The sequence below is a fragment of the Ranitomeya imitator genome, chromosome 8 (assembly GCF_032444005.1).
Source record: "Ranitomeya imitator isolate aRanImi1 chromosome 8, aRanImi1.pri, whole genome shotgun sequence".
Taxonomy (NCBI): Eukaryota; Metazoa; Chordata; class Amphibia; order Anura; family Dendrobatidae; genus Ranitomeya; species Ranitomeya imitator.
In genome coordinates, this window is record NC_091289.1 from 138,011,207 (window position 1) to 138,037,768 (window position 26,562).

The window sequence follows — 26,562 nt, forward strand, 5'->3', positions numbered from 1 at the left end:
CCCCAAAAAACACTGGAGTTAAGCCCCATATCTCTGGAAACACATGGCAGAATGAACCAACTACTTCTGGCCTGGAGGCAGGTCCTCTACATTTCAGCCTACACTTTCCGTGATGTGTGATGTGTTGTACGATATAAAATGCCTGAACTACTACACAAAATTGACTCAAGTCAATGACCTGTATGCTGGGGATATGACCGAGAACCAAGAAAGGTATTGCATATTTGGCGAAGCTACTCTACTACCAAACAATTCTGGACAAAACCTAAAACTTCAAAGAGATTCTTAACCTCCACGTGGAAATCTTCAATAATACAGCTTAAATCAGAACATTACACTTGAATTAAAAAAATTGTTTTTTATATCTTAAAGATACGGATGCACCCGCAATCTTAGACTAGAGGAAAGATGATACCTGGTCTGAAAATTCCACTATGCATACTTTTTAATTTATTTTTTTAAAGGTAACCTCAGAGAACACAACTACAATCATGTATCACATCTGTGACAAATGGCCATGCTATCAAAACTGAAAAGCAATTGAACCTTTATTTCAGTCCCAAAATACAAACTGATCTCTGAAAACTTAAAAAACAGTCATGCACTTTTATGTTGTAAGAAAATAAATTTCAAGTTATCACATCACTGTTTATCAATATATGTGCAAGTTTTGTGACAACAAAGCCTGTTCTTCAGCGCAAACATTCTTCACATGTTGATGTATGTTAATTATTTGTTACATCTCAAAAAACATTTGCAAAAAAAAAACAGTAACAACTTTACAACATAAAATCACTTTTAAGCTAAACCCTGATAGATCTATAAGCCCTGCATTGCACCGCTATAAAAGAGGTCAGTAGTGTAAATGTAGATAGTGGTATTAAGGAAATCCTTAATACAAAGTGAGTTAATACATACAATTTCAGTGATTTTGGGGTCTTCACATTCCTCTCCCTCTGGATCAGCCATGATAAGTTCTCTCTGCAAGTTCTCTGTCATTTTAAAGGCGCCACACAATTACGGTACTTTTTTTCCCCCAATTTTTCAGCAGTCTTATAAAAGTGTGTGCCATCATTCAGACAGAGGATTGCAAGTTTCCTTTTGGGACTTGCATAGCAAAAAGGTGTGTAATAGGAGGAGCAATTCTGCAGCCCTGCTGCCATGTCACCAAACCAGGGTGTAAGGGATCAAGGCTAGTAAGAGAAAGTCATCACAGACCAATATATAAGCTTGTGTGGGGCTTCCTAGTCTCAAGTGGATGAAGTATTCATCCAAAGATCTGTTCACAGCAGCACACACTGTTCCAGGATGCAAAATGCTGTAAACCGCGAGCTACATATTTGCAGAGGGAAAGTCAGTGCAAACAGCGGTTCTTTGTATGCCAACTCCATGCAAAGCGTCAACAGGATACTGATATCTCTCTCCTCTAATCCGGTAAAGGCAACTACCGTACTTAATAAACAAGCAACGATCAGGCACTGAATATCTTACAAGGGTCAGAACTCAGGGGAAAAAAAAACAAAACCCACAACACTAAAGAATGTGGAATTTCAAGTTAGAATAGAAAACACACCAAATCCAGCCCACATGGTTTAAAAGAAAAAAATGCAACTTTTCCACTTCGGGTGCTAAAACAACGGCGGGAAGAACTATACAAGTGTGCAAGCTGCAGAGCCGTAAGAGGAATATTCATGGACAAAAATGGTAATTTCTGACTTCATAAAGTGGTGACCATTACATATGCAATAATTCACTGAAACTATACTACCGTTCAAAAGTTTAGGGTCACCCAATTTTGTTATCCATGCAAAAATTAAACTTTTATTAATCAAATGAATTGCCAAATGAATTAAAAATCTAGTCCGGACATTAACAAGGTTCGAAAAAGATTTTTATTTGAAATAATTTTCTCCTTTAAACTTGGCTTTCGTCAAAGAATGCTCCCTTTACAGCAATTAAAGCATTGCAGACCTTAGGTTCCCTTTAAATGCTAGAATGCCAGTCACCCCCAAAATCGAAGATGAGCTAAGAACACCGGCATCAGGGGCTTATCTACAGCATTGTGTAATGCTGTAGATAAGCCCCCGATGTATCATGAAAGATGAGAAAAAGAGGTTATATTATACTCACCCAGGGGCGGTCCTGCTGCAGTCCGGTCCGGGGCCTCCTATCTTCTTACGATGACGTCCTCTTCTTGTATTCACGCTCCGGCGCAGGCGTACTTTGTCTGTCCTGTTGAGGGCAGAGCAAAGTACTGCAGTGCGCAGGGAAAGGTCAGAGAGGCCCAGCGCCTGCGCACTGCAGGAATTTACTCTACCCTAAACAGGGCAGACAAAGTACGCCTGCGCCGGAGCGTGAATGCAAGAAGAGGACGTCAATGTAAGAAGATGGGAGGCCCCGGACCGAACCGCGACGCCGTTCGGACCAGAACCGCCCCCGGATGAGTATAATCTAACCTCTTTTTCTCATCTTTCAGGATACATCGGGGGCTTATCTACAGCATTACAGAATGCTGAAGATAAGCCCCTGATGCTGGTGGGCTTAGCTCATCTTCGATTTTGGGAGTGACAGGTTCCCTTCAATTTGCGGAGGTAATCTGGAGAAATTTCACCCCATGCTTCCAGAAGCCCCTCCCACACGTTGGTTTGATGGGCACTTTTTGCGCAAGATACTCCCACATCAGATCAATGGGGTTGAGATCTGGTGACTGCGCTGGCCACTCCATTACAGATAGATACCAGCTGCCGGCTTCTTCCCTAAATAGTTCTTGCATAATTTGGAGGTGTGCTTTGGGTCATGGTCCTGTTGTAGGATGAAATTGGCTCCAATCAAGCGCTGCACACAGGGTATGGCATAGCATTGCAAAATGGAGAGATAGTCTTCCTTATTCAATATCCCTTTTACCTTGTACAAATCTCCCACTTTACCAGCACCAAAGCAACCCCAGACCATCACATTACCTCCACCATGCTTGACAGATGGCGTCAGGCACTCTTCCAGCATCTTTTCAGTTGTTCTGCGTCTCACAAGTGTTCTTCTGTGTGATCCAAACACCTCAAACTTGGATCGTCTGTCCATAACAGTTTTTTCCAATCTTCCTCTGTCCAATGTCTGTGTTCTTTTGTCCATATTAATCTTTCCTTTTTATTAGTCAGTCTCAGACATGGCTTTTTCTTTGCCACTTTGCCCTGAAGGCCAGCATCCCGGAGTCGCCTCTTCACTGTAGACGTTGACACTGGCGTTTTGCATGTACTATTTAATGTAGCTGCCAGTTGAGGATCTTTGAGGCGTCGATTTCTCAAACTACAGACTCTAATGTACTTGTCTTGTTGCTCAATTGTGCAGCGGGGCATCCCACTTCTCTTTCTAGTCTGGTTAGAGCCTGTTTGTGCTCTCCTCTGAAGGGAGTAGTACACACCATTGTAGGAAATCTTCAGTTTCTTGGCAATTTCTTGCATGGAATAGCCTTCATTTCTAAGAACAAGAATAGACTGTCGAGTTTCACATGAAAGTTATTTTTTCTGGCCATTTTGATAGTTTAATAGAACCAACAAATGTAATGCTCCAGATTCTCAACTAGCTCAAAGGAAGGTTTATAGGTTCTCTTATCAGCCAAACTGTTTTCAGCTGTGCTAACATACTTGCACAAGGATTTTCAAAGGTATTCTAACCATCCATTAGCCTTCTTACACAGCAAACACAAAGTACCATAAGAACACTGGAGTGATAGTTGTTGGAAATGGGCCTCTATACACCTATGAAGATATTGCATTAGAAACTAGACGTCTGCAGCTAGAATAGTCATTTACCAGTGTATTTCTGAATCATTTAATGTTAGCTTCATTGGATAAAACTGTGCTTTTCTTTAAAAAATAAGGACATTTCTAAGTGACCCTAAGCTTTGGAACGGTAGTGTATATTTTTATTTTCATTAAAAAAAAACCTCGCATTCACAAAACAGTAATGTATATCAAATACAATGAGATCCTATGAGTAAGGGCGCCGTGGTGCGCCAGAAAACGCGTCAGGCAGAGTCTCTCTCTCTCAAAATTGTTTTTTTAAAATGTTCAAATAAAATTCAAATTTTACTTAAACTGGATGGAAACTCCCCTTCTACCCCAAATACAATCGCCGTTTACTTAAAATGAAAGGATTTTGCCAAGTTCAGACAGTGTCAGGTCGGCGCCATTACACTGATTAAAATGATACCTGGTGTGAAGAAATAAAAGTCTTGTGGCTGTTTAATCTGTGTTTGTAGTCTTCAGTTAATGAGATTCTCGTGCTCTGGGGCGGCCTGTCGGGGGTCTTTATGTGGTGCTCTGGCCCCATATTTATCCTTATGGGCTTAAATTACAAGTCACTGAACATTCAGTGACCTTCCTCCTGTCTTGTGCAGTTCATATTGTGGTCTTCGAAAAACAAAACAAAAAAAAAACACTACTACAGCAAAATGGCGCAGTAGCATATATCGCTTACCAATAAATGCTACTGCGCATGTCAGGGCTGTGGAGTCGAAGTCGGAGTTAGTTTTGGTTGGAGTCGGAGTCTGTGGAAATGTACCGACTCCGACTCAAACTTTAACCCCTCTGTGACCTTAGACGTACTATCCCGTCGAGGTGCCCTGGGCTTATCTGACCCTGGACGGGATAGTACGTCATAGCCGATCGGCCGCGCTCACGGGGGGAGCGCGGCCGATCGCGGCCGGGTGTCAGCTGCTTATCGCAGCTGACATCCGGCACTATGTGCCAGGAGCGGTCACGGACCGCCCCCGGCACATTAACCCCTGGCACACCGCGATCAAAGATGATCGCGATGTGCCGGCGGTGCAGGGAAGCACCGCGCAGGGAGGGGGCTCCCTGCGGGCTTCCCTGAGCCCCCCGCAGCAACGCGATGTGATCGCTTTGCTGCGAGGGTCTCCTCACCTCCCTCCCTGCTCGAGCTCCGGATCCAAGATGGCCGCGGATCCGGGTCCTGCAGGGAGGGAGGTGGCTTCACAGAGCCTGCTTAGAGCAGGCACTGTGAAGGCTGCAGCGCTGCATGTCAGATCAGTGATCTGACAGAGTGCTGTGCAAACTGTCAGATCACTGATCTGTGATGTCCCCCCCTGGGACAAAGTAAAAAAGTAAAAAAAAAATTTTCCAAATGTGTAAAAAAAATTAAAAAAAATATTCCAAAATAATGAAAAAAAAAAAAAATATTATTCCCATAAATACATTTCTTCATCTAAATAAAAAAAAACAACCAATAAAAGTACACATATTTAGTATCGCCGCGTCCGTAACGACCCGACCTATAAAACTGTCCCACTAGTTAACCCCTTCAGTAAACACCGTAAGAAAAAAAAAAAAAAAACGAGGCAAAAAACAACGCTTTATTATCATACCGCCGAACAAAAAGTGGAATAACACGCGATCAAAAGGACAGATATAAATAACCATGGTACCGCTGAAAGCGTCATATTGTCCCGCAAAAAAAGAGCCGCCATACAGCATCATCAGCAAAAAAATAAAAAAGTTATAGTCCTGAGAATAAAGCGATGCAAAAATAATTATTTTTTCTGTAAAATAGTTTTTATCGTATAAAAGCGCCAAACCATAAAAAAATGATATAAATGAGGTATCGCTGTAATCGTACTGACCCGAAGAATAAAACTGATTTATCAATTTTACCAAACGCGGAACGGTATAAACGCCTCCCCCAATAGAAATTCATGAATAGCTGGCTTTTGGTCATTCTTCCTCACAAAAATCGGAATAAAAAGCGATAAAAAAATGTCACGTGCCCAAAAATGTTTTCAATAAAAACGTCAACTCGTCCCGCAAAAAACAAGACCTCACATGACTCTGTGGACCAAAATATGGAAAAATTATAGCTCTCAAAATGTGGTATTGCAAAAAATATTTTTTGCAATAAAAAGGGTCTTTCAGTGTGTGACGGCTGCCAATCATAAAAATCCGCTAAAAAACCTGCTATAAAAGTAAATCAAACCCCCCTTCATCACCCCCTTAGTTAGGGAAAAATAAAAAAAAATGTATTTATTTCCATTTTCCCATTAGGGCTAGGGTTAGGGCTAGGGTTAGTGCTAGGGTTAGGGCTAGGGTTAGGGCTAGGGTTAGGGCTAGGGTTAGGGCTAGGGTTAGGGCTAGGGTTAGGGCTAGGGTTAGGGCTAGGGTTAGGGTTAGGGCTAGGGTTAGGGTTGGGGCTACAGTTAGGGTTGGGGCTAAAGTTAGGGTTAGGGTTTAGATTACATTTACAGTTGGGAATAGGGTTGGGATTAGGGTTAGGGGTGTGTCAGGGTTAGAGGTGTGGTTAGGGTTACCGTTGGAATTAGGGTTAGGGGTGTGTTTAGATTAGGGTTTCAGTTATAATTGGGGGGTTTCCACTGTTTCGGCACATCAGGGGCTCTCCAAACACGACATGGCGTCCGATCTCAATTCCAGCCAATTCTGCGTTGAAAAAATAAAACAGTGCTCCTTCCCTTCCGAGCTCTCCTGTGTGCCCAAACAGGGGTTTACCCCAACATATGGGGTATCAGCGTACTCAGGACAAATTGGACAACAACTTTTGTGGACCAATTTCTCCTGTTACCCTTGGGAAAATACAAAACTGGGGGCTAAAAAATAATTTTTGTGGGAAAACAAAAAGATTTTTTATTTTCACGGCTCTGCGTTATAAACTGTAGTGAAACACTTGGGGGTTCAAAGTTCTCACAACACATCTAGATAAGTTCATTGAGGGGTCTAGTTTCCAATATGGGGTCACTTGTGGGGGGTTTCTACTGTTTAGGTACATTAGGGGCTCTGCAAACGCAATGTGACGCCTGCAGACCAATCCATCTAAGTCTGCATTCCAAATGATGCTCCTTCCCTTCCGAGCCCTCCCATGCGCCCAAACGGTGGTTCCCCCCCACATATCGGGTATCAGCGTACTCAGGACAAATTGGACAACAACATTTAGGGTCCAATTTCTCCTGCTAACCTTGGAAAAATACAAAACTGGGGGCTAAAATATAATTTTTGTGGAAAAAAAAATATTTTTTATTTGCATGGCTCTGCGTTATAAACTGTAGTGAAATACTTGGGGGTTCAAAGCTCTCACAACACATCAAGATGAGTTCCTTAGGGGGTCTACTTTCCAAAATGGTGTCACTTGTGGGGGGTTTCTACTGTTTAGGTACATTAGGGGCTCTGCAAACGCAATGCGACGCCTGCAGACCATTCCATCTAAGTCTGCATTCCAAATGGCGCTCCTTCCCTTCCGAACCCTCCCATGCGCCCAAACGGTGGTTCCCCCCCACATATGGGGTATCAGCGTACTCAGGACAAATTGGACAACAACATTTAGGGTCCAATTTCTCCTGTTACCCTAGGGAAAATACAAAACTGGGGGCTAAAAAATAATTTTTGTGGGAAAAAAATTTTGTTTTATTTTTATGGCTCTGCATTATAAACTTCTGTGAAGCCCTTGGTGGGTCAAAGTGCTCACCACACATCCAGATAAGTTCCTTAGGGGGTCTACTTTCCAAAATGGTGTCACTTGTGGGGGGTTTCAATGTTTAGGCACATCAGTGGCTCTCCAAACGCAACATGGCGTCCCATCTCAATTCCTGTCAATTTTGCATTGAAAAGTCAAACGGCGCTCCTTCCCTTCCGAGCTCTCCCATGCGCCCAAACAGTGGTTTACTGCCACATATGGGGTATCAGCGTACTCGGGACAAATTGGACAACAACTTTTGAGGTCCAATTTCTTCTCTTACCCTTGGAAAAATAAAAAATTGGGGGCAAAAATATAATTTTTGTGAAAAATATGATTTTTTATTTTTACGGTTCTGCATTATAAACTTCTGTGAAGCACTTGGTGGGTCAAAGTGCTCACCACACCTCTAGATAAGTTCCTTAGGGGGTCTACTTTCCAAAATGGTGTCACTTGTGGGGGGTTTCAATGTTTAGGCACATCAGTGGCTCTCCAAACGCAACATGGCGTCCCATCTCAATTTCTGTCAATTTTGCATTGAAAAGTCAAACTGCGCTCCTTCCCTTCCGAGCTCTCCCATGCGCCCAAACAGTTGTTTACTGCCACATATGGGGTATCAGCGTACTCAGGACAAATTGGACAACAACTTTTTGGGTCCAATTTCTCCTGTTACCCTTGGTAAAATAAAACAAATTGGAGCTGAAGTAAATTTTTTGTGTAAAAAAGTTAAATGTTCATTTTTATTTAAACATTCCAAAAATTCCTATTAAACACCTGAAGGGTTAATAAACTTCTTGAATGTGGTTTTGAGCACCTTGAGGGGTGCAGTTTTTAGAATGGTGTCACACTTGGGCATTTTCTATCATATAGACCCCTCAAAATGACTTCAAATGAGACGTGGTCCCTAAAAAAAAATGGTGTTGTAAAAATGAGAAATTGCTGGTCAACTTTTAACCCTTATAACTCCCTAACAAAAAAAAAAATTGGTTCCAAAATTATGCTGATGTAAAGGAGACATGTGGGAAATGTTACTTATTAAGTATTTTGTGTGACATATCTCTGTGATTTAATTGCATAAAAATTCAAAGTTTGAAAATTGCGAAATTTTCAAAATTTTCGCCAAATTTCCGTTTTTTTCACAAATAAACGCAGGTACTATCAAAGAAATTTTACCACTATCATGAAGTACAATATGTCACGAGAAAACAATGTCAGAATCACCAGGATCCGTTGAAGCGTTTCGGAGTTATAACCTCATAAAGGGACAGTGGTCAGAATTGTAAAAATTGGCCTGGTCATTAACGTGCAAACCACCCTTGGGGGTAAAGGGGTTAAAAAAAAAAATGTATTAAAATTTCATAATTGAACTTTCATATGAATTTTATAAATGTTACTCAGATATATATGTTCTATCAAACTATGAACAACAGTGATAGGCAGTTCTGCTGGAGATAGAGACATTTCTTACTTCTTGTGTGTCACTGTTCTCCACTGCCCTTATCTAATCTTATACTTGGTTAACCTCATGCTGCCCCAACCCCCCTACTTACAATGTATGAAACTGAAACTGAAAATGTGTTGCAAATTCTTAGTAGTAAAGCTCCTCCTCTAGACTAGATGTTTGGTGTGCGTCTTCCAAGCATCTCACAGCTGCTACTCAGAAGAGGAAGACTGTAAGAAGTGGTCTGATTACTTATATGATGGTGAGAAACTGAATAAGCACGATGTTAATATTTGACATCAGTAAATTTATTGTTACGAATTGACCATTTATGAAGGAGTCAGAGTCGGAACTGTGGCTTACCGACTCCACAGCCCTGGCGCATGTGTAGTGACCAGGAAAGCCATTACTAATGTATGTTATATATCATATGGTGTGTTCTCTATTCCTTACATGATTACACTTACGACTCCGGCTCCCCGTCTTGCCTTAGGAGGAGGTAAACTATTTATATGCTGCCCTCTCCTGCCTTGTTTTGGTATTACAACTTGTAGTACTATGTTGCCCTCTTCTGCCTTAGTTTGGCATTGCAACGTTTTTTCTGATTTGAAGGTTAGTGGCAGCTGGAGGTGGTGCATGCGGGACGAAAGGCACTTTATGGACGGTTTTGGTGGGGAGAGGAGGTAGAAAATTGGGGCTCCTGGATTGGGACAAGCGGGGTGTACAAATAGCACCCTATTCGGAGTGCCCAATGTCTTACAGCAACAGAGTGCTGAGACAAGAGAAGGAACTGCAGAACTGCGCAGCAGATTCCCTGGATACCCCGATCTGATTAAGGTCAGTTTGATCCTCCCCCTTCATGCAGCAGTTAGTCAAATGAAAAATTACCGCCATCATCCCAAGGCCAGGACCGAGAAAAGGCTTTGACGGTCGCAATTGTAAGAAAAATTTTATTGGCTACCCATGACTGTTATATTGAAAAATATAAGGATTGTTACAAGTCTTCAGTAAAGTTCATCTTTCAAGTTTGCATGGGACCCCCGATGTATGCTTCTTTCGTCCGCAGCCTCATACCTTGCGGACATCAAAACTCTCAGTCTCATATATCCATCGTCTCCCCCTTTATAATTGCCACCGAACCTATGGATTGTTAGAGCCATCGGAGTCACCGTGACTGAACCATCCTCCCAGATACCAGGCCCTGCATCTCACAAGGCGGTGCGTCACATGCACCTGCACCATTTTGTTGAAGGACATTTTTTTTTTTTTTAGCTGCAGCAAAATGGCGCTAGCGGTGCATGCGCAGTAGTATTTATCTGCAAGCAATACATTCTTCTGCGCATGCGCAGCCATTTTGCGGTAGTTACATTTTTTTTTTAAAGACCACAGTATGAATTGTGCAAGTGCAATATTTAACCCCTTCATGACCAGGGGATTTTTCGTTTTTCCGTGTTCGTTTTTCGCTCCCTTCCTTCCCAGAGCCATAACTTTTTATTTTTCCGTCAATTTGGCCATGTGAGGGCTTGTTTTTTTGCGGGACGAGTCGTACTTTTGAACGACATCATTGGTTTTAGCATGTCGTGTACTAGAAAACGGGAAAAAAATTCCAAGTGCGGTGAAATTGCAAAAAAAGTGCAATCCCACACTGGTTTTTTGTTTGGCTTTTTTGCTAGGTTCACTAAATGCTAAAAATGACCTGACATTATGATTCTCCAGGTCATTACGAGTTCATAGACACCTAACATGACTAGGTTATTTTTTATCTAAGTGGTGAAAAAAAATTCCAAACTTTGCTAAAAAAAAAAAAAAAAGTGCGCCATTTTCCGATACTCGTAGCGTCTCCATTTTTCATGATCTGGGGTCCGTTGAGGGCTTATTTTTTGCGTGCCGAGATGACATTTTTAATGATAGCATTTCGGTGCAGATACGTTCTTTTGATCGCCCGTTATTGCATTTTAATGCAATGTCGCGGCGACCAAAAAAACGTAATTCTGGCGTTTCGAATTTTTTTCCCGCTACGCTGTTTAGCGATCAGGTTAATACTTTTTTTTTTAATTGATAGATCGGGCGATTCGGAGCGCGGCGATACCAAATATGCGTAGATTTGATTTTTTTTTTATTGATTTATTTTGATTGGGGCGAAAGGGGGGTGATTTAAACTTTTATGTTTTTTTTATTTTTTTCACATTTTTTTAAACTTTTTTCACTTTTGCCATGCTTCAATAGCCTCCATGGGAGGCTAGAAGCAGGCACAACTCGATCGCCTCTGCTACATAGCAGCGATCTGCTGATCGCTGCTATGTAGCAGAAATGGAGGTGTGCTGTGAGTGCCGACCACAGGGTGGCGCTCACAGCCACCGGTCATCAGTAACCATAGAGGTCTCTAGGACCTCTATGGTTACAATATACAAGCATCGCCGACCCCCGATCATGTGACGGGGGTCGGCGATGACGTCATTTCCGGCCGCCCGGCCGGAAGCGGTAGTTAAATGCCGCTGTTTGCGTTTGACAGCGGCATTTAACTAGTTAATAGGTGCGGGCAGATCGCGATTCTGCCCGCGCCTATTACGGGCACATGTCAGCTGTTCAAAACAGCTGACATGTCCCGGCTTTGGTGCGGGCTCACCGCGGAGCCCTGCATCAAAGCAGGGGAGCCGGCATCGGACGGTATAGTACGTCCGATGCCGGTAAGGGGTTAAAACAGGAGTCAGGTCACAGAAGGTACAGTGACCTGTCATTTAAGCCCCAAAGTATGAATATGAGAACAGAGCAACAAAAGAAACCCACCCGCAGGCTGCCACGGACCACGAGAATCTCATTAACGTAAGACTGCCAATACAGGTTAAACAACCACCACAAGATGGATTTCATCAACCCAGGTATTTTAAAATCCGGCAGAGAAATATAGGTTTAGCACAATGCCAAAGCTTACATTTCTTATACATGAGTGATATCTACTGTAAATTCTACAATAGCTCAGAAATCGGTGAATCCTCGCAGCGCAGAGCGCCCTCCAGGGGGAGGATGTAATTCAAAAGTTTTCATTTTAGACCAGACAGTATAATCCTCTATACAGTATTATTGGCCACGGTATGGGCCTCATATAATGCTCCATAGTAGTAGTAATAATAAATAGTACACACTTCCTATAGCATAACTGGCAAGTCTGCTCAATAAAGGACGAAGTGGCAATTTGATTTCCATTAAAAGGATCTTCCTGTATAAACAAGTTGCAAACAAGGAATAAAAAATACTGAAATCTGTTAGTGTAGGTTTGCATCTACAAGGGTCCCCTCGTTATTGTAAAATGAGCCCAACAATTTAATCAAACTGTGGGCCAAGTATCCTATTTGTATAATTATAGTCTGTATAGCTATAATGCAGTTCAAAAATGTATATACAGGTCCTTCTCAAAAAATTAGCATATAGTGTTAAATTTCATTATTTACCATAATGTAATGATTACAATTAAACTTTCATATATTATAGATTCATTATCCACCAACTGAAATTTGTCAGGTCTTTTATTGTTTTAATACTGATGATTTTGGCATACAACTCCTGATAACCCAAAAAACCTGTCTCAATAAATTAGCATATCAAGAAAAGGTTCTCTAAACGACCTATTACCCTAATCTTCTGAATCAACTAATTAACTCTAAACACATGCAAAAGATACCTGAGGCTTTTATAAACTCCCTGCCTGGTTCATTACTCAAAACCCCCATCATGGGTAAGACTAGCGACCTGACAGATGTCAAGAAGGCCATCATTGACACCCTCAAGCAAGAGGGTAAGACCCAGAAAGAAATTTCTCAACAAATAGGCTGTTCCCAGAGTGCTGTATCAAGGCACCTCAATGGTAAGTCTGTTGGAAGGAAACAATGTGGCAGAAAACGCTGTACAACGAGAAGAGGAGACCGGACCCTGAGGAAGATTGTGGAGAAGGACCGATTCCAGACCTTGGGGAACCTGAGGAAGCAGTGGACTGAGTCTGGTGTGGAAACATCCAGAGCCACCGTGCACAGGCGTGTGCAGGAAATGGGCTACAGGTGCCGCATTCCCCAGGTAAAGCCACTTTTGAACCATAAACAGCGGCATAGGCGCCTGACCTGGGCTACAGAGAAGCAGCACTGGACTGTTGCTAAGTGGTCCCAAGTACTTTTTTCTGATGAAAGCAAATTGTGCATGTCATTCGGAAATCAAGGTGCCAGAGTCTGGAGGAAGACTGGGGAGAACGAAATGCCAAAATGCCTGAAGTCCAGTGTCAAGTACCCACAGTCAGTGATGGTGTGGGGTGCCATGTCAGCTGCTGGTGTTGGTCCACTGTGTTTCATCAAGGGCATGGTCAATGCAGCTAGCTATCAGGAGATTTTGGAGCACTTCATGCTTCCATCGGCTGAAATGCTTTATGGAGATGAAGATTTCATTTTTCAGCACGACCTGGCACCTGCTCACAGTGCCAAAACCACTGGTAAATGGTTTACTGACCATGGTATTACTGTGCTCAATTGGCCTGCCAACTCTCCTGACCTGAACCCCATAGAGAATCTGTGGGATATTGTGAAGAGAAAGTTGAGAGACCCAAGACCCAACACTCTGGATGAGCTTAAGGCCGCTATTGAAGCATCCTGGGCCTCCATAACATCTCAGCAGTGTCACAGGCTGATTGCCTCCATGCCACGCCGCATTGAAGCAGTCATTTCTGCCAAAGGATTCCCGACCAAGTATTGAGTGCATAACTGAACATTATTATTTGATGGTTTTTTTGTTTGTTATTAAAAAACACTTTTATTTGATTGGATGGGTGAAATATGCTAATTTATTGAGACAGGTTTTTTGGGTTATCAGGAGTTGTATGCCAAAATCATCAGTATTAAAACAATAAAAGACCTGACAAATTTCAGTTGGTGGATAATGAATCTATAATATATGAAAGTTTAATTGTAATCATTACATTATGGTAAATAATGAAATTTAACACTATATGCTAATTTTTTGAGAAGGACCTGTATTTCAATGCTTCCAAATACATTTGCTCCTGCCGAGCACCGCGCAAGGATCTCTAAACACAGGCCGCGCTGCCTGGTAGCCGACAAGCAAATACAGCCATAACGCTAAGTCACCTTGCTCTACTGCTACTGTTTGGCACCTACGGACTGTTTTTAATCCATGAAGTTACTTCCATCACAGGTACTGAGCGATTACCTTGCCACTTGTAGAACCTTTTATGTGAGTAAATTTGCAGTCTAAAAGAGCACCAGGGGTCTTTAAAGGACATATTCAGAGGATATTCTTTAAAGGACTTTGTTTTTACTTTAGCAAGACACTATATTTATTAAATAGCATTTTCTGGTATCATGAAAAAAGGGCACTGTAGTAATCCAGACAGAGTAGCATTCTGGTATAATACATTTGGATTAAATTTCCAAAGACATACTGATAGGGAATTTAGACTGTGAGCCCCAACGGGGACAGCGATGATAATGTGCAAAAAACTAAAGCGCTGCGGAATATGTTAGCACTATATAAAAATAAAGATTATTATTATTATCCCTACTTTCTCCTTATCATAGTTTGACCCTACATAACCTCTGACCTGACCCACCTCAGCACAAAGCAACTTGAGCACTATCCTCACCTAACAGGTAAGTAACATTGTTAGTGTTCATCCAATGCATTCTATCCTATAGCGCGGGTTTTGTACATTTGTTGAAAAAAAAATTACATAGAAATTGCTGCTAAACTTTTAACCCCTCTAACATCTGGGGAAAAAAAAGTGACATTTGAAAAATTATACAGATAAAGTAGACATATGAGAACTTGTATTAATTATTTTCTACAACATGACTAATTGATCAATATATAAAAGATTGAAAGTTTAAGGCTATGTTCACACCTTGCGGCGTCCCTCTGCGGGTTTTCCCGCAGCGGATTTGATAAATCTGCAGGGCAAAACAACTGCGGTTCTCCCTGCAGATTTATCGCGGTTTGTTCCGCGTTTTCCGCTGCGGGTTTCCGCCTATACTATTGATGCTGCATATGCAGCAATATGCAGCATCAATAGTAATGTTAAAAATAATAAAAATTGGTTATACTCACCCTCTGACGTCCCGATCCCTCGGCGCTGCACCCGGCGGTCCGGTTCCAGAGATGCTGTGCGAGAAGGACCCTTCGTGACGTCACGGTCATGTGACCGCGACGTCACCGCAGGTCCTGGTCGCACAGCAACTCTGACCGGACAGCCGCGTGCAGCACCCAGGAGCTCCGGACATCAGAGGGTGAGTATAACCAGATTTTTTATTTTTTAACCCCAAATATGGTTCCCAGGGCCTGGAGGAGAGTCTCCTCTCCTCCACCCCGGGTATAACCCGCACATTATCCGCTTACTTCCCGCAACGTGGGCACAGCCCCATGCGGGAAGTAAGCGTTCAATGTATTCCTATGGGTGCAGAATCGCAGCGATTCTGCACAAAGAAGTGACATGCTGCGGGTTGTAAACCGCTGCGTTCCCGCGCGGTTTTTCCCGCAGCATGTGCACAGCGGTTTGCGGTTTCCATAGGGTTTACATGTTACTGTAAACGCTATGGAAACTGCTGCGGACCCGCAGCATCAAAATCGCGGCGGTTCCGCGGTAAAAACCGCTAAGTGTGAATATAGCCTAAGGCTGTGTGCACACGTTGCAGATTTTTTGCTTTTGCGTTTTTTCGCTATAAAAACGCGAAAAAACGCATACATTATGCATCCCATGATTTAGAATGCATTCCGCAATTCTTGTGCACATGATGCGTTTTTTTCCGCGAAAAAAAAGCATTGCGGTAAAAAGCGCAGCATGTTCATTAATTTTGCGGATTTTTTTCGGATTTCCCACTATATTATTGCATTGCGAACCTCCGGAAAAATCTGCAAAAAAGCGCACCAAAAATGCGGTAAAAACGCATGCGGATTTCTTGCAGAAAAGGTCCTGTTTTGCTCAGGAAATTTCTGCAAGAAATCCTGAACGTGTGCACATAGCCTTGATATTGCAGGTTTTTTTCATAATTTAGCCATAATTTAACCACTGCGGTGGCGCAGTGGTTAGCACAGCAGCCTTGCAGCGCTGGAGTCCTGGGTTCAAGCCCCACTAAGGACAACATCTGCAAAGAGTTTGTATGTTCTCTCCATGTTTGCGTGGGTTTCCTCCGGGCACTCCGGTTTCCTCCCACATTCCAAAGACATACTGACAGGGAATTTAGATTGTGAGCCGCAATGGGGACAGCAATGATAATGTGTGTAAACTGTAAAGCGCTGCGGAATATGTTAGCGCTATATAAAAATAAAAGATTATTATTATTATTATAATTTGCCATATTTTCACAAACACAAGTAAAATTGAACAAATTTCACCACTATCATGAAGTACAATACGTAAAAAAAAATCTCACAATTACTGGGATACGTTGAAGAGTTATAACCTCAAAAGAGACGATGGTCAGATTTTAAAAAATTGTCATGATCATTAAGGGGTTAAATAAGCACTTGTTAGGACATAGGAATAATTGAAATGTTCTGGTAGGAATCAGAGGTCTCCAAAATATTGGCTAAAATGTAGAAACTGAATATAAAAAAATACATACTTTATTAATACACTAGATCAGTGGGGGGGATCCTCAGGCCCCAGGGCCATTTACGGCCCTCGATGACCTTTTATCAGGCCCGCAATACTCAATACTGAACACTGAAGGGCATGCAATAAAAGATTACGTCCTGAAACGAGTGCCAGGATGTACTTTGTGGGTGAAGTTTGTACGGCCCCCGAAGGATGGTATAAATATCCAAATGGCCCTTGGCAGGATAAAAAATTCTCCACCCCTGCACTAGATGGAGGCCCGATGCTATCCCATCGGGAGGGTGGTAACGTCACGATGGGGGCAGGCTTTGCAGCGTTGAGAATCTCTTCCCCCCATGTGCTCACTCACCTATCCACTCTCTCTTTCCCCATGTGCTGACTTCTCCCGTCCATGCTCTTTGACCTGTCTACCCCATGTGCTTTCCCTCCCCCCCCTTTCTCTCTCTCCTTCCTGTGCTGCGTTCTCCCCTCAAAGACAATGCTGACATTACAGATCACTGAGGATACATTTTGTGAGGTAAAATATTATTTAAAAACAGTCAGTGAAATATTTTACCTGACAAAATGAATCCTCTGTGATCCCCTGCTGTAATTTCAGTATTGTCTTTTGCTTCCTCCCCTGCCCAGGAGATGTGCTATGCTCCGTACACAGTCACAGACAATTTTTAAAATAAACTTTCGTTCGTGGGAAAACCCCTTTAATGTGACCGGCTTCCTCTGCCTGTAGACACGTCGCGCATCTGCCGCCGGGATCAGCCGAATGATTCACTGCGCCTGCGTGGAATTTGCGCAGGTGCAGTAAATCAGACCGCTGCTATCTTTGTGCAGAGATAGGGGCGGTCACATTAAAACTGCACATGCGCTTTTCTTGTACCGCGCAAGAGGCTGCATACGGCGTATACAGTGTGTGTGTGTGTGTGTGTGTGGTGCATACGGTGTGTGTGTCGCGAAGGTGTTCCACTGGTGGTACCGTGCAAGAGGCTGCGTACGGCGTATAGTGTGTGTGCGCGCATGTGTGTGTTTTGTGTGTGTGGGTGTCGCGACTGTGTTCCACTGTTGGTACCGTGCAAGAGGCTGCGTACGGCGTATAATGTGTTTGCATGTGTGTGTGTGTGGTGTGTGTTGCGACGGTGTTCCGCTGGTGGTACCGCGAAAGAGGCCGCGTACGGCGTATAGTGCGTGTGGTATATGTTGCAACGGTGTTCCGCTGATGGTACCACGCAAGAGACTGCGTACAGCGAATAGTGTATGTGGTGTGGGTGTGTGTGCACGCGTGTTGTGACGGTGTTCCGCTGGTAGTACTGTGCAAGAGGCTGGTACCACCAGCAGTGTCCATAATGAGACACCCATCACTTGGGTGTCCCAATATGGCGGTCGGTGAATTTCCGCCGCTTGGAATTCTGGGATCCAGACACATCTGGACGGAACAGGATGTGAAGACATTACAAGGTATGTACATGTTACTGTAAAAGTCAGAAGGACGGTAAAACCTAGGATTTACCGGTCAATCTGGACATTCACCGAGGCCGTTGGTAAAAGTTCAAAATGAAAAGTAAAATTGGACTTTTACCGGCTTCTTGGTAAATGTAGCTGAGAAGGGTGTAATAAAAAGTGTATTCTTGTATTTGCGTTAATTTATCTTTTTTGAGAAGTATTTTGCAACATAAATGTTTTCTATTTGCATTTTCCTATTTGTCTTTGTTCATTTGTGTTTGCATTTTGAAGAATATTAATATTTCTAACGATTAAGGCCTTCATCAGAGTCGGAAATTGCGTTTAGTTAACTTTTACCACTATCATATCTTATTTTAATGTATAAATATATGAGGGGACAGTACAAAGACCTTTCTGATTATCTTTTTAATCATAGACCTGAAACAGGGACAAGGGGACATCCTCTATGTTTGGCGGAAAAAAGGTTTAAGCATAATAACAGACGCGGGTTCTTTACTGTAAGAGCAGTGAGACTATGGAACTCTCTGCCGTATGATGTTGTAATGAGTGATTCATTACTTAAATTTAAGAGGGGACTGGATACCTTTCTAGAAACGTATAATGTTACAGAGTATATACACTAGATTCCTTGATAGGGCGTTGATCCAGGGAACTAGTCTGATTGCCGTATGTGGAGTCGGGAAGGAATTTTTTTCCCCAATGTGGAGCTTACTCTTTGCCACATGGGTTTTTTTTGCCTTCCTCTGGATCAACATGTTAGGGCATGTTAGGTTAGGCTATGGGTTGAACTAGATGGACTTATAGTCTTCCTTCAACCTTAATAACTATGTATATCATCTGCTGGTCAGAGTCAGAATTCTGTGCTCAAAGTTACTTTAACCAACACATGCTGGTAAATGTAAAGATTTACCAATTCGCCCAGGTAAAAGTCCAAAATCGTTCGTTGATATGGAATACATCTGACTTTTACCAACGCTGTTGAGAAATGTTAACATTTACCAAGACTTCACCGGTAAAAGTCCAATTTTACTTTTCATTTTGAGCTTTTACCGACGGCCTCGGTGAATGTCCAGATTGACCGGTAAATCCTAGGTTTTACCGTTCTTCTGACTTTTACAGTAACATATATATTAAGATTAAAAATGGGGACTGCCTTTTCCAAACATAAGACACACAAACAAGATAGACTGTAGATATAAATATATACTGATAATGGTCCAAAACATTTCCTCACTCACCCTATTGACTACCTGATATCTTAATTACTGCCTGCCAGCGGAGGTTGGCATCCTATATAAATCTCCGAAGAAAAGCTTTACACAAGGGCAAAAAAAAATAAAAAATCAAATTTTTATTTACATACACATCGTATAGGTCGGACGTCTGTATTCATTTAGACATCGGCACAGATGATGGGGGGGTGGATTAGTGATTTTCTGACTCATGAATTATGGTCTCTTGTGCAATAACTTACTGTATGCATATACAGGAAAGAAATATATCTTGGTACCGTGTTAGCCAGTAGATAGACAAATATTTAGAAATGAGAGTCCTCAGTGGTTGATACCTTTTAATGGCTAACTGAAAAGATGGTAAATTGCAAGCTTTCAAGACTACACAGTTCTCTTCATCAGGCAAAGACTAAAACAAATTCTGAAGAATCACATTTATGCACAACATAGTATAGAAAAAAAAGAAAAAAAAAGGGGGGAAAAACCATGGATAAGCCAGGTGACATGAAGCAGAATTACCATGGGTGATAAACAGTTACGTCCATAAATATTGGGCCAATTCTTAGATAAGGATTATTTTATTGTCCTGTGATTAGGGTCTCTGTTGTGATGACCCCTCATGGTCTGAGGGGCAAGTCCCTTAGTTGATGTAAAAAGACATAAATCCATGTTACACATTCATTCCTGCAGTTAGAGTGTCAAAGGTCGTCATCAGAATCGCACAATCGCAGAAAGACAGGAGAGTCTGGGAATATAAACTGATGACGACCTTTGACACTAACTATTTTTTCTATTTGTGGAGGTATCCAAATGAAATGAATGGCAAATAGAGTTAAATACTGGCTCGGTGCAGCTGGTATAGTTAGCCAGTCAGCCATAAGGGACAAGTCCTGTGGGATCCATGCTTAGTTTATTTTAAATGTCAGCTTCCTTACACCGGCTGTGGACAAGTGGATGCGCCTGTCCACAGATTACACCTCCTACTGTGTTAAACACACGTTCTGAAAGTAGGCATAAGGCATAACGGGCAAGCTCAGGCCATGTGTCCAATTTGGAGACCCAGAAGTTAAATGGGGCACACCCATCATATAGTATGTGGAGAAGTGTGGACACATACTTTTCCACCATGTTTTTGTAACGCTGCCTCCTGCCAATACAGAACGTATCAGATGGTGGTGCTGAATGATGTGGCGTGCTGGGAAAGTTGCCACATTTAAGCCATGTTAACCCTGCCTTACAAGGTGGTGGTGGTGCCCCAGCTGCATTGGCCACTTCCTCCTAAGACTGGTTCTTCCACTGAGCCAACGCTGTCAGGGGGGAAAAAGTCAGTAGATACTCTACCAGCGTGTGCTTGTATTCACACATTTTGCGATCCCACGCCAGTGACAGAGGTGATAAGTGGTCCTTGTGGCGGGGATCCAGCAGGGTGGCCACCCAGTAATCAGCACTGGTGACAATATGGGCAACTCAGCGGTCATTGAGCAGGCACAGCAGCATATATTGGCTCATGTCTGCCATGCGCAACAAGCTGTCCTCAGTGAGGTGTGTCGTCTGGGTTCTCTATCTCCCGGCCACGCTCCAGTGATGCTCATGAGCAACTTGGAGTACCACGCTGCTGTCAACACTGTTGTTCCTTCACCTCCCAAACTATCACCTGGCTGGACAGTTGGGAACATGGCCACTGTTGGGACAGTAACCCACCCTACGAGCCATGTGTGGACGACGAGCCCGATAAGTGTGAAATGGCCCTGCTCCTCCTCCTGTGCCACCACCTCATCCATTATCGCCTGAATTATTTTTTCAAGATGGCATGAGTGATATAGTAACACTAATGGCGTCATTAGCTCTGGCCATATTGCTGGAGTATTTGAAGTAGTGCAACATGGCATGGAGGCTCACTCATTGGTGAAGTGGTGTTGTTCACAGAGCGACTCAGCCATGCATGCTGCAGCTCCACTATTAGCCACACAAAAAAGAGAAAAAAAGCACGTCCGCACAGCTGCACTTACTCAAAATGCCAAATCAAATAGCCAAACAATGCTGCTGGTCCCTGCTGACTGATCAGTGGTGCAGTATCCAAAGTATCCAAATATCTATACATAAGAAGAGAGGAAGGAACGCACTCACCAATCTTGTAAAATCCAATCCTTTATTCAGCGCATGGACAGACTTAGCAGGGAGGGGTGTGGAGGATGACCGACGACGGTCATTTCACGCTGACAAGCGCTTCTACGGGTCCTGATGGAGGCAGGAAGTGGGGAGGTCCCTTTTCACCTGTGCAGGTTCAAGGTAAACTCCCACACAATCCGCGTCCTGGCCATAAACTCCGCCTAACGAAACAGTGTACATGCGACTTAAAATGAAAAATAAAAACAATAGCACAAAAGACATATCACAAGAGCACCAAAAAGCTGTCGGAAAAAGTCACTTCACAGAAATTCCGCCATATCGATTTTATCATTAAGTCCCGCGGGTCCAGTGGCATTTGTACGTAATATCCACCTGGCTTCCCTTCTCAAGAGAAGCCGATGCCAATCTCCTCCATGGCGCGGTGTATCCTCCCGTTCTAGATCCGCAAAGCGTAATGTATTTATGTCACCTGCGTGTGCCTGCCCTACATGAGAGATCAAACAGGGAACCCCCTTTCTGGTACGTATGGAATTTAGATCCTCTCTAATTCTTATAAATAAGGGGCGTATTGTCTTACCAATGTAGAAAAGCCCTCATGGGCAAAAGATTATATACACAACATATGTGGTCCGACATGAGATAAAATCTCGAACTTGGTGATTAATGGGACCCACCCGTATTCTGTCTCCTGTAAGGTGTAATGGGCAAAAACTACATTGGCCACATGTAAAATTGCCCTTAGGGACACCCGCTTCCAGCCAACCGTCCCTTTGAGTTTCAAAGCGATTCCGCACCAAAAAATCTGTTCTTACCACGTCTGCAGGTAAAAAGCGGACCTTTGTCTACCATCTCTTTTAAGTCTGCATCCCCCCCCAGAATGTGCCAATTTTTCCTTATCGTTGATCTAATTTGGGCATCCATGGGGCCATACTTGAAGCTAAACACAAATTTCTCGTCGTCTTTTTTTGTTTATCTGTTCCCTACCATATATCTCGGGGGGTCTCCAGTGTTCAGTTTAGCCTTACCTAGTGCCTTATCCAAAACAGGGCGGGGGTAGCCGCGTTGGACAAATCTAGCGTACAGTTCTTGTGATTGACATATAAAACCCACTTCACTGTTGTTCACCCTTTTGACCCTTAAAAATTGGCTGTATGGAAGAGCATGCCTAGTGTACACTGGATCAGCACTATCATAGTGTAACAAAGAATTGGATGCAGTGGGTTTGCGATATATTTCTGTATAAATATCTCCTGATTCTACCCTCAATTTAACATCCAAAAACGCCAATTCTTTCCCCCCAAAATTAGAGGTGAATCTCATATTCATGGTATTGGATGTTCCCAGGTGGAGAACGAAAGCTTCAAACTCCTCCTGGGTACCATCCCACACCATGAAAATGTCATTGACGTATCTTAAGTACAACTTCATATGCTTGAGGAACGGATTATGAATGGAATAAATATATTGATCCTCAAAAATGGCTAGAAACAAGTTAGCCAACGTACATGCAACCGGCGTGCCCATGGCCGTGCCCTCTATTTGTGTATACCATGTCATGTCAAATTTGAATGCATTGTGGCTCAAAATAAAGGTCAAACCTTCATAAATAAAGTTTACTGTGTTTTCATCAGTGGGTGTATTTACTAGAATTTTTTTGACCGCCTCCACCCCCAACGCTTGCGGTATTCTAGTGTACAGACTTTCAATTTTTTTAAATTGCCCTTAGGGACACCCGCTTCCAGCCAACCGTCCCTTTGAGTTTCAAAGCGATTCCACACCATTCCGCCTCAGTTCTGTCATGTTTTTCAAGGTGCCCCATCATGCAGGTGGTGCTCAGGTTCAGAACATTTTATGCCTTGCTTCAGGCTCTGATGGCATGGTGTGCAAACCACCCTCAGGAAAATGGCCGCCGCGATCTCCATCTGCGCACGCGCGGCCTCCCGCGGCCATTTTCCTGAAGCCCCGGGAAGCAGAGCGCTTCATCTGCACACGCGCGGCCTCAGGAAGATGGCCGCCCCCACCGATAACAACAGGATTCAACCGACTCTGCTGCTTACCGGGCTGCTGCATCACCATACCGGGGAAAGGGACCCCGCTTACTGCGCCTCCTCTGCCACCTCACCTCTGCCGCCACGGTAAGCCTGCATTGCCTGCACGGTAAGCCTGGGACCCCTCTCACGCCATACCTCTCTCACTGCACCACCTCATCCCAGCACCTCCTCATCCCAGCATCACCCCACCTCTGCCGACACCTTGCCTCCTGTGACCCTGCTCTGCCACCGCCAGCCCTCAGGTAAGATACTGTAAATTTGGACAATAAGACGGACCCCCATCTTATAAAAAAAATCTTTTTTTCTGCAATTTTCACCCCAAATTTGGGGTGCGCCTTATGGTCCGGTGCGTCTTATAGTCCGAAAAATACGGTACTTTTTAGGCACACTATTCATACAGACACGGATGCAGAGTACATACAGGCTTTTTGGCTCAATACTCCGACACGCAGGGGTGCAGAGTACACAGAGGTTTTTTGGCACTGTCCTTCCACTAAGACATGTTAAAAGTACAAACACTGATGCTTTTTTTTGCAGAGTGCGCACACAGTCTAATACTGTCCCTAACTCCAGCTGCGTCAGAGCAGAATGGCGGCAGCACTCATGATCCGTTAATACAGGACAGATAACACAGTGCGCCTGCCAATCAAAGCCATGCCAATACTTGACATGGCTGTGATCGATCCGGAAGTGCCCACAACCTAAAAGCTTGTTGATTGGCTGCGATTTGGGTTGTCATTATGATTTAAAAAGAGAAAACACAGTAGTTTGACAATAAATGGCTTCACCCAACCACTAACCATGAGTGGAGTAAACGATTAAAATATTAAGACAGATACACTTTTTTTGTATCCATTACTGTGTTTGGCTGCATCTGTGACTCTAGCCTAATATTATATTCATATATTACCGAAATAGTCCAAAGTACATTACAAATCAGAGGGCTCTTATACAAACCATGCCAGACATTACAGAGTAACAAACAATTCAAACAAGATAAGTGCTCACAAGAACTTACAATCCATGACAAAAAAAGGTAACATGTTTTTGTATTGTATGGTCCAGCCATATGCATAACAAATAAGGGTATCATGCAAACATGCATGAACTGGTCACCGGTCAGTATCTGTTTATGCCCAGAGACAAAATGCTATCCAGTGCATGGAGAGTGTGGGAACAGATGACAGAAAGGACCAGAATGAGAAAAATATAAGAAGTTAATCTTGAGAAAAATTTAGGTGAAATGCCTGTCTAAAAAAAAAATTGTCTCCACTTGCATACCATCCAATCTGGGACCGGCGGTGGCGCTTTCCAGTGCTACGGGAAAGCACACAGACAGACATCAGCCAGACCTGAATGAGTCCATTCTTCAGTACTGTCTTTCACTCCAGGTTCCCTCAAGGACATGAAACCAAAGCGGAGGCGGCGGAGAAGTACAGCTCTTTAATTCAGTAGATTGCCTGCCACTGATGGTGGATCCCCTCTCAGGTGGTGCTGTCATGGGAGAACAACAACATGTTGTGCACGGCCTCATTGGACCGCCCTCATTGGTCTGAGGGCGGTCCAATGTTTTGTTGGATCGTACTCTGACTAAAAATACGCTTGTCTGCACCCGCCCAAAAGGTAAAAAAGGACAGCAAGAACCACAAGCAGTAAACCAAATCACTGCACTGGATTAATGTGATTTTTTCCCACTAAATTCAACTATGCAAACTGTATTTACAATAGTGCAACCCCTACCCGACCTTAGCCGAATCCATACGTCCTAGTTGGATAAGACTTCTCGACCTTGGAGGTATGAATACATTCTGGCCATTTAGCGAGCACAGGAGCTGTGCACAAGCGATCGCCATTGGGTGTTCAGTGAACTTGACAGTCGACACCTGGCTGTCACTACCAGAAGCACCACTCCCAGCAATTTAACCCCAAAAATGCTGCAATCAATATCGATCTGAGAATTTAGAAGGCAGGGAGAGAGCTCCCTCTGCCCTCCGATTGATGCCCCACAACGTCATTGCGACAGCCTGATCGTTAACATGGTGAGCCAAGGTCGTAAAGACAACATCCAGGTTACCAGGCTAGCAAGCTAATTAGACCATGCTCAGAGCATGGCCTGAGAGGCTTGTGTCAGTGCACCATTGACAGTTATAAAGCATAGCAATGCTTTAGAACAGCGAATAGACTGCTGAAAGTGAAAGTCTCATGGAGGGACCAAGAAAGAAAATTAAACAAAAAAAAAACCCCACACAATTCCTGAATTTATTTATTTTTTGCTCATTCTGCCTCCCAAAGATCGCAGTAAGGCTCATCTCACATTTATCTTGCGCTCTTCACTCAGAGATTACACCAGGGTTTCCATGTAAATCTCTGAAACACGTGATTCAGACGGGACCCCCAGGGGAAAATTCCCTATAATGAGGCAGACGCACTCTGGCCTATGATCTGGCAGCGTCAATCTTTTTAGGCATTCATAAAAGCGAAGCCACCGCAGTTTTGTGCACTTCTGAAAAGAAGGGCGCCACTGAACAGAAACCACAGTAACTGCTGCCTCATTACAGTAAATGGATCCAGCAAGGGTTTCATCTGAAATCACGTCAGTCTAAGGTTTAGATGGAAACCCTGATGTAAGTGCTCAGCATAGAGCGCAGGATAAATGTGCTCCCAAACATTACGGAAAATGATCCCAATAAAATCTTCAACTCACTCCACAAAAAAACACCAAGTCCCCACTAAGGTCCATCATCTGTCAGTGGAAATATAGGGGGCTTCACGTTACTGGTAGTATAAAGGCTGTGGAAAAGCGCCATGGCCCCTGCCCCCCAAAAAATCCAGGGAATTGTGCGCTCCCAGATCTCCCCCTCCCTTCAAAGCACCACAGTGTGCCTAAACTGCAGTTAGCGTCCACATGTATGGAATTTCTGTAGCCAGGAGAGTCCGCCTAATTTACAGGTAAGTATCTCTAGCAGCATGGCCTGGGCATTATGTTCTGGGCACTACAATAGCAGTTTTGCAATTTTCACCCCACGACAGCCACTGCTGCTTTGTTCTGGAAAATGTCGATTTTGTCAAATCATCACTACACTTGAAGAGAAATTGCCAAAGGGGTATAATTTCCAAAATGGGGTTCACTTGAGGGAATATTCCATTCTTCTAGCACCTACCAGCTCTGTA

General features: G+C 43.3%; 1 protein-coding gene across 3 annotated transcripts in view; it reads right to left on the minus strand.

The window, feature by feature from the left end:
- Positions 1-26,562, minus strand: part of SLC35A3 (solute carrier family 35 member A3) — a 95,591-nt gene that overhangs the window by 51,788 nt on the left and 17,241 nt on the right. Inside the window, exon 1 of one of the 3 annotated variants that reach the window (XM_069737420.1) lies at positions 919-1,293. The exons of the other annotated variants lie outside the window; for them this stretch is intronic. Within the exon in view, the coding sequence (XP_069593521.1) occupies positions 919-999 (81 nt within the window). The 5' untranslated portion in view covers positions 1,000-1,293. Of the gene's footprint in view, positions 1-918; positions 1,294-26,562 lie in introns of those variants that run through there. 3 annotated transcript variants of the gene reach the window in all.